Raw genomic sequence first — 12,972 nt, 5'->3', positions numbered from 1 at the left:
CCCAGGGTCTTCGTTGGTCCCATGCTTGATGTTCTGCTGCCCTCTCGTGGTAGCTCCTGCCTTTGCTAATTTTACACCTACCTCCAGTTAAGTGTTTTTTCCTCTCGCAGAACTGTAGTTCAAAATACTTTATGAAGCAACTGGACAGATCATTAAGTGTCGTCTTGGCATGTCCAAAGGCTTCCAAGATGCACATGACCTGTATCAAAATGGAAACATTTGTTGAACTACTCATTTAAAAAATAAAACTGGGGCATTATAGCCAGGATACAGAGCTATCCCATTATCTAAAAGGTTCTCTGTTGCTTTTACGATACCGTATTGGGGTCTTACATTTTCTTCAACGGTAGACTTTCTTACTTTCTTCAACGGTAAACTATGTGCATCCTCTGCCTCAAACTTAATAAGAATGATGCACAGAGGGTTTCACTTGGCTTTGCTTGCTCTTCACCCAAATATAAACAACTCAACACAGGTTATTTGAGCTTTTACACTTAATAGAACAGTAGAAATGCTTTTGTTGTTTTGGAAGAAAGGAGTTAGATTTAATAGGAGCAATAGTGAGAATTTCTTTTGAAACGAACGAATGAACTTAAACATTTGCTTATAACCTTCTTTTGAACAGGTATTGACACACATACTCTTTTCAAACCTGAGCCCCTACATTATGTTCTCTCTCGTTCTCTCCCACAGAGACAGGAATAAGAGTTATGGAGGAAGCCGTTTTACTTGGTGTGTCTCATTTCCAGTGTTCTCTTTCTTTCAGAGGTGGGGATTTGGGGCTACAAGATGGTATTTACAGACCTTCAGATCAACCGCAGCATCTGAACTTCTTGGCATGTTTCCTTAATCCCTGACCATAGAAAAATCACCATTTCTTCTCACAATTGATTGTGTTTGTGATAACAATGATGACCAAGCAATTCTCCAGAAAGTATGAAACTCTGGAGGTCCAAAGGTATTTTTCCGTATCTTTCAAGTCATGGATGTTAAATGCAATTTCTGCATCAGCCACCAGAAGGAGCGCACTAATACATTTTACCTTATTGGTACAGAGAGTTCTTTAGAATCTTGGTGATAGTTTTAGAGAATTTTATTCTAATTAAAAAAAACACATAAAGTTGCTGCTACTTTTTAACTTTCTAGATACTGATCTACTAAGGCATTCAGTTCACCTGGAAGTATTTTATATTTTGAAAGATTACAAAGCAATACTTTGATTCTAATCGCAAATCCAAAGTGCTAAAAGTTGTGGTAATCGTAAAATATATCAAAAGATTTGTTTTTGAACTTCTCAGCTTTTATATTTTAAGATTTTATTTATATATTTATTTGAGAGAGAGAGTGACTGAGAGAGTGAACACAGAAGCAGGAAAAGAGGCAGAAGGAGAAGGAGAAGCAGGCTCTCTGCTGAGCAGTGAGCCTGATGTGGGGCTCGATCCCACGACCTGAGATCATGACTTGAGCCCAATGAGCCACTCAGGTGCCCCAAACTTTTGAACTTTTAGAGGAAACATGTTGAATCTTTATAGAAAGCCCAGGATTTAGGTCTCTGTAATAACCTCATTTTAAAGATAGTAACAGTGAATTGATAACACTGATGGCAAAAATACATTCAGAAAAATAATTTGAAATAGTACTCTTAAAGGCCCTGCTTTTGCTTCTTTTCTAGTAATTCAAGATTAAATAAATGTGTCATGGAATAAATAGCATAAGTAAATGATATTTTCATCATGTATATTATGTTTAAGTCATTTAAAAATTCATAAGAAGAATTAGAATGAATTTTTTAATGTATTCTGGCTTTTAGTTATTTTGGTGCTATAACTAAAAATAAACCAGCTTGTTATTATTATTGAAAAGAGACATAAAAGATAATTGATAGCATATGCCCAAACAGGAAATATAGGGTAATGGTTCAATACATGTGATTTGGAGTGAGAAGTCGCTGGCCCCACATTCGGGCTCTGCTAATAACAAATTCATGAATTCCTTGAACCACATTATTCTTTATTTTAACACAAAAATAACTCCTTCAGTGCTTATTATGTCAGGTGTACAAAGCTATCAGCTTGAGCACCTGGTAAGCACCCAACAAATATCAATGATTAATTTTATTTTTGTTAATAACAGTAGTAAACATTTATTTTTGTGCCAAGCACTATTCTAAAGATTTTTAAAAATATATAACATATATAATATAAATTAAGGTATATATAAAATTATGTATATGACCTACACTTGTACGTATATATGTGTATGTATATTTATACATATATTTATTTTAATGCTCACAACTATGTTTCCATTTTGTAGAAAAGGAAACTGAGAGATTAAGGAACTTCCTCAAGGTTCAGAGCTTGTAATAGTGGAGCTGGGATTTGAACCCAGGCGATCTCTCTGCCAAAGAGGGTGTGCTTAATCACCTTGTCACCGGCCATGACTGCTACAACTGCAATAATAACATAGAAGACATGAAACTATAGAAAACTAAAGCCATTGAACAAAATAAAAGCGCTCATATGACAATCTTTCATACTTTTGTGCTCTGTTGGTCCATAATTCAAACTTGAAATTTGGGTTACACCAAAGTAACATTTTTTATCTTTAATTATCCACTTGGCCAATAGGTGGCGCTAAACAAATATGTTAAGAGAAATATACAACTATATATTGCAAAATTGATATTGTTCCACTGCTCACCTTAACTTTGGAAGAAATTAATAATGAGAATGTTGTACAATAACAAAACTTTAAATAAAAATATAGCAAAGGGAAGTAAGTAAATATTTCCTCAGTAGTTCCTGATTCAAATTTTATTGATAAGATTTTTTTTTCAATTGTATGGTTTTTTTTTTTTCCTCTAAAATTTCAATAGCTGTGCCATTAAAAGTTATGCACTCTTATTACGGTTGTAGTTAACCTACCATAGGTCAACCATGTATTTTCTAAGAGTAAAAATCTGTGGCTTCCTCAATAAAAAACAATCGCTTGATCATTGAGTGGATCCCATCACTCCCCTCTGTAAAAGCAGTTACTGAATAAATGTTTATTTAAGCAATTTAAATGGAATTGAATGTTTCTTAAAGTTGAAAGCTATGTGGGCCAGAGTTAGTGAGGAGTCCCAGGCAGTTGGTTTTTCCCCAAAAACATGATTTTTATGTTCCAATAAACCTATTGTTGTGGAAAATCCCCTGCTTCTATAGCTTGGAATTCAAATACAGGGATTAAAAACAACAGCCTTCTTAACTGATCTTAGCTACCTGGAAACTGTACAGAGGAGCAAAAGCAATCTCCACAGTGAAGGAGTTCAAACCCATTGTGTAAAATACACTCCGAAGCCCATTGCAAGGGCAGAATGCAGACCTATGTGGACTTTTAAGGCAGGACAACTGAAGTGTAAAGTTAAAATTCAGAAATGTGACAGCTGAGTGAACCTTAAAAATAAGTGTGTAGCCTGCAGGAAGGTACCTGAAGTCACTCTGGGGCTTGGTGCAGGCTTTCCCTAGTCTTCCAGGCACCACCCTCTGTGCCCTCATGGAGCGCGCTGCTTACGGGTCAGCAGGGACTGTCAACAGCCAGCTTCTCCCAAACCCCTTCACTTTGTTCTTTTGCTCCTTACACTCCAGGTAATAATCTGTCATTATGCCATCGATGGAAACCACAAGGAAAACGCTCTCGACTCCTCGGCTTTACACGGTTCTCTGCTGATGGACACCCCATCACATCTGCCCTTCCTCCTATGCTCCTGCCTTTCCTTCACTATTCTTCAGAAACTGCTGACCAGAATAACCTCCAAGGACTGCTTTTCTCTCCCAGTAACCTATGATCCAGGGCAAAACCGTGTGGGCTAGACTCAGGTCGCATCCCTAGTGGAGATGCCCTGTGTGTGTCTGTTGTGCACGTTGCCCCGTGTGGCAGCATCGCGCACCATGGCTGCTGGCCTGGGGCCTCCGAGCCATACTGCACCATCGAGTCTGGCTGACAGGCTTTCCTATTCAGCTCACCCACTTCTCTCCTTTTGGAGCCACCTAAGGAAACTTCCTTTTGCCCTACCTGACAGTGAACTTCAAGCCTTCTACTGAAGGCTCCATAATGAAGGATGCTCTATGCACTCATCTCTTTAATCAGCCTTTTCTTTCACGCAGGAAGTACTGGCCTGTCTCTGGAATCTACAAAGTTTCACTGAACCCCTATGATGTTACAAAGACTTACAGTCAATTCAGAAGTTTACCCAATACTTGTATTTAATTCCCCCATGTACCCTTGGATGCTGTGCAAAAACAGGCTGGGTAATTTTCAAGAACACTTTGGACACTAAATGATCTTCATGAGGATCATAATTTAGGGGGAAAGAAAAAAAGCATAATTGACATGAAGTTTAAGCCATACTCAACCCTGCACAATATTATTTCATGAGGCTAGAAATAATTTATTTTATGATTTATGGATGAAACAAATGTGAATTAGAAATAGTTTTACTTGAAATTTCTATGGATATCATAGTATGGATTCCCAGATGCTGATTTGGAAGAGCTATGTCTATCTAAAGAAATGCAACTTACAATGAATGTGTTCACTTAAGCTAAAATGCAAAGCCAATTTACATAAAGTAATCTAGAATGCAGTTTAGAAATTACACAACCTGTGCTTTCACAAGGGATCATTTTAATAAATAACTGCTTTAGTCTATAATTTACAGTGGAGGTTACTGTTCCTTGTCAGTATGATTAAGCCAAAGGATCCCATCATTCTATTAGTTATCCTAAGTCTATTTTGTAACTATGTTGTTCTGTAAGTTCTCTAATTCTTTCATGTCAGTAGTCAGTATCTTATAATATCTGAACAGAGATAATTTATGCCTTCTGCCCAAGTCAACCTAAGATGTTAAATTATTTTGAGCTGTGTGGTAGAATTATGTAGGTTCTCAGTATATAGTTTGAGCTTAATAAATGGTCATGAATTGGAGTCATTAATGAATATATATGTCACCACAGATACGCAGCGGGACTGACTTATTGTACATTTGCCACAAAGAGAAAAATCTCCAGAATCAGCATATGTATGGGAATCCAGAAGAACAGATTTGACTTTATAAGGACTTCTTTTTCAAAAGTAGAAAATATGAGGAAATTACATTGATCTATTGATTAAATGTAACTCCCTCTCATCTCTAAATGAAGAATCACATACTAAAATGCCCAGAATTTTCCCACATGAACACTGACATGGCAGAAATAACTGGTCTGCAGCTACAGATCATGAGGGCAGTGACAGAAAACCAAACACAAATAGCACAATTCTCTCGGGGCAATGGGTTTCTAGATCTTAAACATTTGAGCTTTCTGAGGTCACCATTCTAGGGAATAATCTAAGATAACAGCAGCGGTTTGTATTCCAATGTCTTCAGACACTTTTAAATATCAAATTGCTGAATGACATGCGGGTGTCCCAAAGAGAGATTCTAGAGGGGCAGGGTGTGCACCTGCCAGACTTCACTGTGAAACACACACCGAGAGAGAGGGTACGGGTGTGACACGCCAATGATGTATGGCCTCACACACTCGCAGCAAAGTGGACAGGGTCCTCATGACATACAGATGGTTTATTCACGTTAAATTTATTTGGTATTATTAAAAGAAATTAATTTAGGTAGCTTGAGATAATTAACCGTATCTAGGTGTGCCAAAAATACTTACAGATATCTTACTCGTGTATTCATTCATTTGCCACATAGAAATTTGAGTTCCTACCATGTGGCAGGCTCTAAGATGGTGTTTCAGAATTCAAGGGACATGAACATGACAGCCACTTAAGATACTGTCCAGGGGTACCTGGGGGGCTCAGTGGGTTAAGTGTCTGCCTTCAGCTCAGGTCTTGATCTCAGGGTCCTGGTATCAAGCCCCATGTTGGGCTCCCTGCTCAGTGGGAAGTCTGCTTCTCCCTCTCTCCATTCCTCCTGCTCATGTGCTCTCTCTCTCTCAAATAAAATCTTTAAAATAAAAAGATATTGTTGAGTGAATAAATAAATGACAGAGGCACCATGGCCCAGTGTGGGAGGACATGTGTTTGAAGGTGCCTTCAGGGAATGCCCGGGGTGGCTCAATGGTTGAGTGTCTGCCTTTGGCTCAGGTCGTGATTCTGGGGTCCTGGGATCGAGCCCCACATCAGGTTCCCCACAGGGAGCCTGCTTCTCCCTCTGCCTATGTCTCTGCCTCACTCTGTGTGTCTCTCATGAATAAATAAAATCTTTATAAACAACAACAACAACAAAAAAACCCAACAACAACAAAAAACCCCTAAAAAACAAAGGTGGCTTCAGCAAGGATAAGAGAACAGGATCCTTTATGAGCTGGAGAAGAAAACAGCACCAGGTATGACTGATGAGATACTGTGATCATAGGGAAAGCAGGGAGAGGCTGGTATCAAAGTGAAAGCCAGGTTTCCCACTGAGAAATGAGAAAGTGATTGTTACGTTTATTTGATGGGTGAGCCGGGGAGAATGTGGGGAAATGTGGGAGCCCTGCATTCAGCTCCAGCCATGTCTTAGGGGCATACTGTGGAATGTCCAGGAAAGCTGTTGGGCCAGGATCTACACAGTAAAAAGGGGAGCAAGTAGGGTTTGGATGGGGTGTGACAGCACACGGCAGGGTCTGAGTCCTAGGACCAATGAGCAGGAGCAAGCACAGAGTGTAGGAACCCGAGGCCCCAAAAAGAATGAGGACACACATGAGAGTTTCATTTTGTCTCAATTCTCATGAACTTGGATTATTCTAGAGTTATTTCCTACGAAATGATGAAGTTGGAAGGTTAGCCCTGTAGGTGGAGACTCCCAGAGCAGCACACTTCAAGTTCTGAACCTTTTCTTGGTAGGTTATTATTCAATTGTCTTTTCCCACCCTCTAGAGCTCCTGCTCGCATGCGTACTCATTGCAGGATCCTTCTGGCAGTTCCAGAGTGGGTTCTTCCAGTCTACTGTGGCCAGTAAAAGCTGCTAACAAAACTTACCAGAACTGTGTAAAAATTAGACCCAGCCAACGAACAAGCACATGCAAGGTGTGTCTTTGGGTAAAATTTCTGTGTTTTATTGTGTGGCCTGTATTTCTGACCTTTATCTTAGTTGCTTGCTCATAGGCCTCTCTGGCTCTTCCTTGAATATTTTAGGTGGATGAAGGATCCCAATTAGGTGTCTTCAAATAATGGCAAGTGTTACTGACTATAACTGAAAATCAGTTCTACATTGGGTGAAGGGAATCAAAAGGTACAAATTCCCAGTTATAAGAGAAATAAATCCTGTAGATACAATGCACAGCATGGTGAACACATTTAGCAAAACTGCTCTGTGTATTTGAAAGATGCTAAGCAAGTAAAACTTAAAAGTTCTCATCACAGGAAAAAAAATTAACTATGTGTAGTGACGTATGTTCATTAAACTTACTGTGGTGATCATTTTGCAATCCATACACATATCAGATCACTATGTTGCATACCCAAAACTAACAAACACAATGTTGTACATCAAAAAAAATTCAATATTGGGGATGAAGGTGTATTACCTGCTCATCAATGTCATTAATATTTCCTGTTATCAATTCTTTGATATACATTGAAACTTTATTATCAGCTCTCAGTAATTCACCATTATAGGTGCTTATCAGGCCCATCTCCCAAAGGTATCTACACACCAAAGTGGAACTTTCTGTGTGAACAACAATTTCTATGTATATTATGTATTTTCAAGTGTTCTGAGCAAATATAAAAAGAGACTATGTTCAAAATATTTTAAAATATGTACAAGAAAATAAACCTTCTCTCTAACAGCATGGATTTTCACCAATCTTTTTTTATTTCCACAAATTTTGACCAATTTATGGTCAAACTATGGTCCTATTATGATGTCTCCTTTTATTTATAAACTACAGGTTTCTTGGCCTAACAGATTCTCCAACCCAAACAAGAAACTTACATGCTTAAATTTGGACTCAAACATAGGTCTGCTGTAGCCAGATCTGCAGGTTAGGTGTCTCATTATTTGTTTGCTGGCTTCAGACTTGCCTGATCCTCTTTCTCCACTAAAAGAAAACAGAGAGAGAAATCCTAAGTTTACCATTTTGGAGAATGTAATAAACAATTCAACTAGCAGAGATCATTCTTAGATATTAAAATGGTGAGGGAATGACAGCACAACCTCTAATGAGTGCATGGTATCATCTAACTCTTTCCTTTGATTTGTTCATCTGAAATATTTAGTACATATGTATTGTGTCACACGTCCTATGGTGTACTAGATGCTGAGGCAACATACAGATTTCATGCAATGTCCCTAGATGCTGGGACATCATATCAATGTGATGCAAGCCTGCCATCCAATGTTTCACAGGGTAGAACCACACATATAGGTGTATCACAGCAGACAGGTGTCAGGCTGAAAAGAAAGTCACCGTCCACTTGTCCTCAGCTTCATCAATAAAGGTAAGTGAGGTGGACCCCAAGAGGCAGCCTCTACAGTGGGATGCATGTGTCCTAGAGCCTCACCACATGACCTTGTTAAATCTTTCTGAGCCTTCCAGGAAAGACATTACATCTTCCTCGGGAGATTCATGAAATTTTTCTAAGCTTTCCTTGTCTTTTCTTCAAAATGAACACAGAGAAAACAGCTCCTAAAACTAAGTTATAAAATGGTCAGATGTAACCAGGTGAGTAAGGTCCCTGGCATGCAGCGGGTCTTAAAACAGCTGAGTTGCCTCGTGAGGCAGCTGTTGGTCTAACCTTCCATGTGTTCTGTTTTCCTTCAATCTAGGAATAAGCACTAACCAAACATGTTATTCATAGTGACAATACCTTTGATATTTCTCAGGCATACTTCATAACTCATCCAATTCATTATTTAAAGATTTATTTATTTATTTTAGAGAAAGAAAGAGCACAAGTTGTGGGGGGGTAGAGGGAGAGGGAGAGAATCTCAAGCAGACTCCATGCTGAGTGCAGAACCTGCCACAGGGTTTGATTTCATGATCTTGAGATCATGAGCTGAGCCGAAACCAAGAGTCAGAATAACAGAATAACAGAATAACATTTCTGACATGAGATGAGAGGTGAGCTGATTCTTGGAGAAGGGGTAGCATGGGAGGCAGCATTCATTTAACAAAAAAATCTCAATCAGTACTTCCTGAGCATGTACTGTGGAAGCTGAACCAGGTGGTGAGTCTATCATGGTAGATGAGGCTAGAGGTCCACATGAAGACCCAGGCACCTGTGAAAGTGTGAGGCTGCACTGGAGGTTGTGAGAATGACCCCCTTCCACCCCACTACTGTGTGCACTCTATCACGACATGTAGGTGCAGAGAAGATGATCACCAGTTCTCTTAGCTAGCTAAGATCACATGCATTTTAACCATCCCATAACATCTCAGAATGGCCATCCATATTCCATGCAAACTCTGAGTAAAAGGCAAGGGAATAAAACTAAAAAATGATATGGGATATTTTATGACAGAGTTGACTCTTTAGGATATCATATTAAAACTAAAAATCCTAGTTCAGTGTATTCAAGAAACATTCCTTGATCTGAAAAACCATCAATAATTCAACTAGAAATTGACCAAAGTTTTTGGGTGGTGCCAAACATGGACCCATAAGAATTGTAAAGCTTATCTGAACAGCCTGGTCTGCTAAATCTGCACATGATAGAGACAGACCCTATACTGCCTATTTCACAAGTTACTTGTATGTTCAGCATATAACATTAATTTAGATTTGCTCCCCACACTGTTAGGATAATGGATTTTTGTCACATGTGCTCTAACAATTAATTAAAATCATCCATCAAGGACTTCAGAAAATTAAAGATAAGATAGATTATGGTGAACACCAAATTCTCAGTTACAACCCAGGACAAAAATCTGAAAATTAGGGTAGCCTGGGTGGCTCATCGGTTTAGCGCCGCCTTCAACCCAGGGCGTGATCCTGGAGACCCCAGTTCGAGTCCCACATCAGGTTCCCTGCATGGAGCCTGCTTCTCCCTCTGCCTGTGTCTCTGCCTCTCTCTCTGTCTTTCTCTGTCTCTCTCGTGAATAATTAAATAAAATCTTTTTTAAAAAATCTGAAAATCATTAAAAAACTATTCCTCAAGATGAAGCCTAGTGTGCTGGTGGGGCCTATAATTATCAACAAAGTGAAAAATAAAATTAAAATTTTTAAATAAAAATTTAAAATTCCTGCCCTCATCCTAAGTTATATAGTACATCTATTCCAGAAATATTTGTATGTTGATCTCCAAATTTTAAATTATCCTTCATAAATGCTGCTTATAAAACACAATAGACTTTCTTGGGGTGTCTGGGTGGCTCAGTCAGTTAAGCATCCAACTCTTGGTTTGGGCTCAGGTCATGATCTCAGTCAGGGTCTTGAAGTTGAGCCCCGTGTAGGGCTCTACACTCTCCAGATAGTCTTAGCAGAGCCCTACATGGGGAAAGACTCTTTCCCTCTCCCCATGCCCTTCCCTCCTGATCTCTCTCTTTCTCAAATAAATAAATCCTTTAAAGACAAACTAGACCCTCAAAAATGATCTTTAACAATGTATTTAGCTAAATTCTAAATTTACAAATTTTAATAAATTAGTATAATACGTGCAGAAAGCCTTTATCTTAGTCAAGACAATCAAGGAGACAAAGAAGCCACATAAAAACATCAATTCTGAAAGAAGAGAATGACAGAAATAATAAGTCCTTGGGATCACAGATTTTTTCTTCATTTCTTGAAACTTGAATGGGGAAATCCTTTTTTCTTTTTTTTAGAAAAATTGATATATACATGGCATTATTAGCCTTTAAAAATGTCCCAAAGAAATACTGCTTCTGCAGGATATTAACAAGTCCTACTGGAAAAACAATTCCATGAGCAAATCCATGTGAAAAAGCATTGGGTTAAAGATAAACGGGTTTATTTACTGGAAGAACTCGCTAGATACTGTGAAATCTATAACAGGCAGATTCCCAAAGGACAATTCATTGGCAACTCAGAACTTTGCTATGGACCAATGTCTTTCAAGAGAATTCAGTGGATTCAATAAAAATTTAGGAAAACCCATGGATTCGTGGCCATCATTTTGGGAAGCCTGGGATGGGCTGCTGGAAACCCCAGGAGCCAACCATGTACCTGAGGAGCCAGCCATGTACTGGTGTCTGGGTGTGAGAGTGGGGGAGCCTCATTCAGGCCCAGAAGCCAGACTGTGGGCTCACATCCCACATACAGCATCCACTGGGCCCTAGACTAATGCATCACCATTTGCTAATTCGTACTCTTGGGCTCACATCCCAGATTCACTATTTACTAATTGGAGACCCAAGACAAGGGGTTACTCCTCCTAATAAGCAGTTATCTGACACATAAAATCATGATGCTGATAATAATACCCATCTTATAAATTGTTAAGCAACGGATAAGGGAATACATTGAAAGCACCTTCTGGAGGGTCTGGCACTTATTAAGTTCTCAATAAACATCAGTTGTTATTACTGCCCATACTAGTGTATATGTCCCACCATCTCATTATTTTAAAAATGTTCCCCTTTTTGGTCAAAGTTAAACTAGAGAATCCACCAGGTAAAGCAGGTAAGAATACAGTCACCTGACTGAAGAATAGCTATGGCCACCACTGCCCCTATGCCTCTCTTACCCTGGGGACACTTTAGAACAAGTGTAAAAGCAACTCTTTGCATGCTATTTTGAAAATCAGAACACTGAAGTTTGCAAGCCATCCATCTGACCCACTATGGAACTTCTGATCAAATTGATAATGTAAAAGTGTATAAATAAATGCTTATTTAAGTACTCAAATGTCTTCTGGGTTCTGTCCAGGTGTCCATGTTTACTCTCTTTCATTGCACTTTGATGAGTTATGCAAAACTTTAACTGATTATACCTCGGGCAAAGCCTTGAGGATTTACAGAAGTCCCCTCTGGTAGACGTTGCTCCTAATATGAAACATAATTCTCATGCAGATCTTATTTGAATATCTAAATAATTCTTTAATCCTTTATCAATACATAATCACATTTCACCTCTGCTTCTTAAGTTCCTGTGTGTGTGTGTGTGTGCGTGGTAAGTGTGAAGCTTTGTTTCAGTGATTGCCCTGAGCATCTGGCTATTTATTAGCTAATGTTGCCATTATATTTCAGTATAAAATACTTTTGGGCAATACTTTGGTAAAATACAAGCAAAGGTATATACCTAGAAGCAGGTGGGAAAACCGACAATCGCAAGGTAATAATTTGTACCCTGTATTTTGGACAGTACCACATAGTGGGTGCTAATAGTGGGTACCTTTCTTTCCCCATGATTTCTGAGGTTTGAAAGCAAAAACACTGGTTCTAAGCAATAAATCTTCAAAATGAATTGAGCTTCAGGTTAAGTGCGTGGATATTGATTTAGCCACACTTGGGGCTATTTCTAAGAAGAGAGATGCTCCTCCTTGTAATGAGTCAAATGTATTTATTGCAAAGACATGGGACCACCTCACGCCCAAGCTCTCAGTGCAGCACTGAGCACTGGGGGGCGAGGGGCGGGCAAGGGGCGGCTCACCTAAGGATGAAGCACTGTGGGCGCTGCTCCTGGAAAAGCTGGTGAAAGGCTCTCTCAGCGCAGGAGAAGATGTGCGGTGGCAGGGACGAGCAGGGCTGCCCGGTGCTGCTGAGATACAGCTGAGACACCTGCCAAGCAGTGCAGGAAACAGACAACCATGAGAAGGTTCAGGCTCTTCCTCGTCAGGACACAGTTGACTTATTTCCAATATTCAAACTGCCAAGGAAGCTCTATTTCTGAGACTCATTTGTAATTATGAAACGTTCAGGAAATTATGCCCTTTTCAGCATGTTTTAAATGTTCACAATGATAAAACAGAGGCAGATATTTGATCCTTCATTACTTGGTTCACAAGCTTGAAATTATTCTGCTGTCCTTAAGCAGAGCAAT

The 12,972-nt window shown here is 39.2% G+C and overlaps 1 protein-coding gene across 17 annotated transcripts in view; it reads right to left on the bottom strand.

Moving 5' to 3' along the window:
* MYO16 (myosin XVI) overlaps positions 1 to 12,972 on the bottom strand; it is a 591,124-nt gene that overhangs the window by 272,814 nt on the left and 305,338 nt on the right. For all 17 annotated transcript variants that reach the window (XR_012002051.1, XM_072761001.1, XM_072761005.1 and 14 more), the window contains 3 exons: positions 12,583 to 12,710; positions 7,967 to 8,072; positions 82 to 199 (listed from right to left, as the gene is read on the bottom strand). Coding sequence is in view for 16 of the 17 variants with exons in the window: in XM_072761001.1 (XP_072617102.1) it covers positions 82 to 199; positions 7,967 to 8,072; positions 12,583 to 12,710 (352 nt within the window). In the remaining variant the exon portion in view is untranslated. The remainder of the gene's footprint in view (positions 1 to 81; positions 200 to 7,966; positions 8,073 to 12,582; positions 12,711 to 12,972) is intronic.

Source organism: Vulpes vulpes, chromosome 6, assembly GCF_048418805.1.
Source record: "Vulpes vulpes isolate BD-2025 chromosome 6, VulVul3, whole genome shotgun sequence".
Taxonomy (NCBI): Eukaryota; Metazoa; Chordata; class Mammalia; order Carnivora; family Canidae; genus Vulpes; species Vulpes vulpes.
The sequence above is the reverse complement of the archived record's forward strand: the minus strand, read 5'-3'. Positions and strand labels throughout refer to the sequence as shown.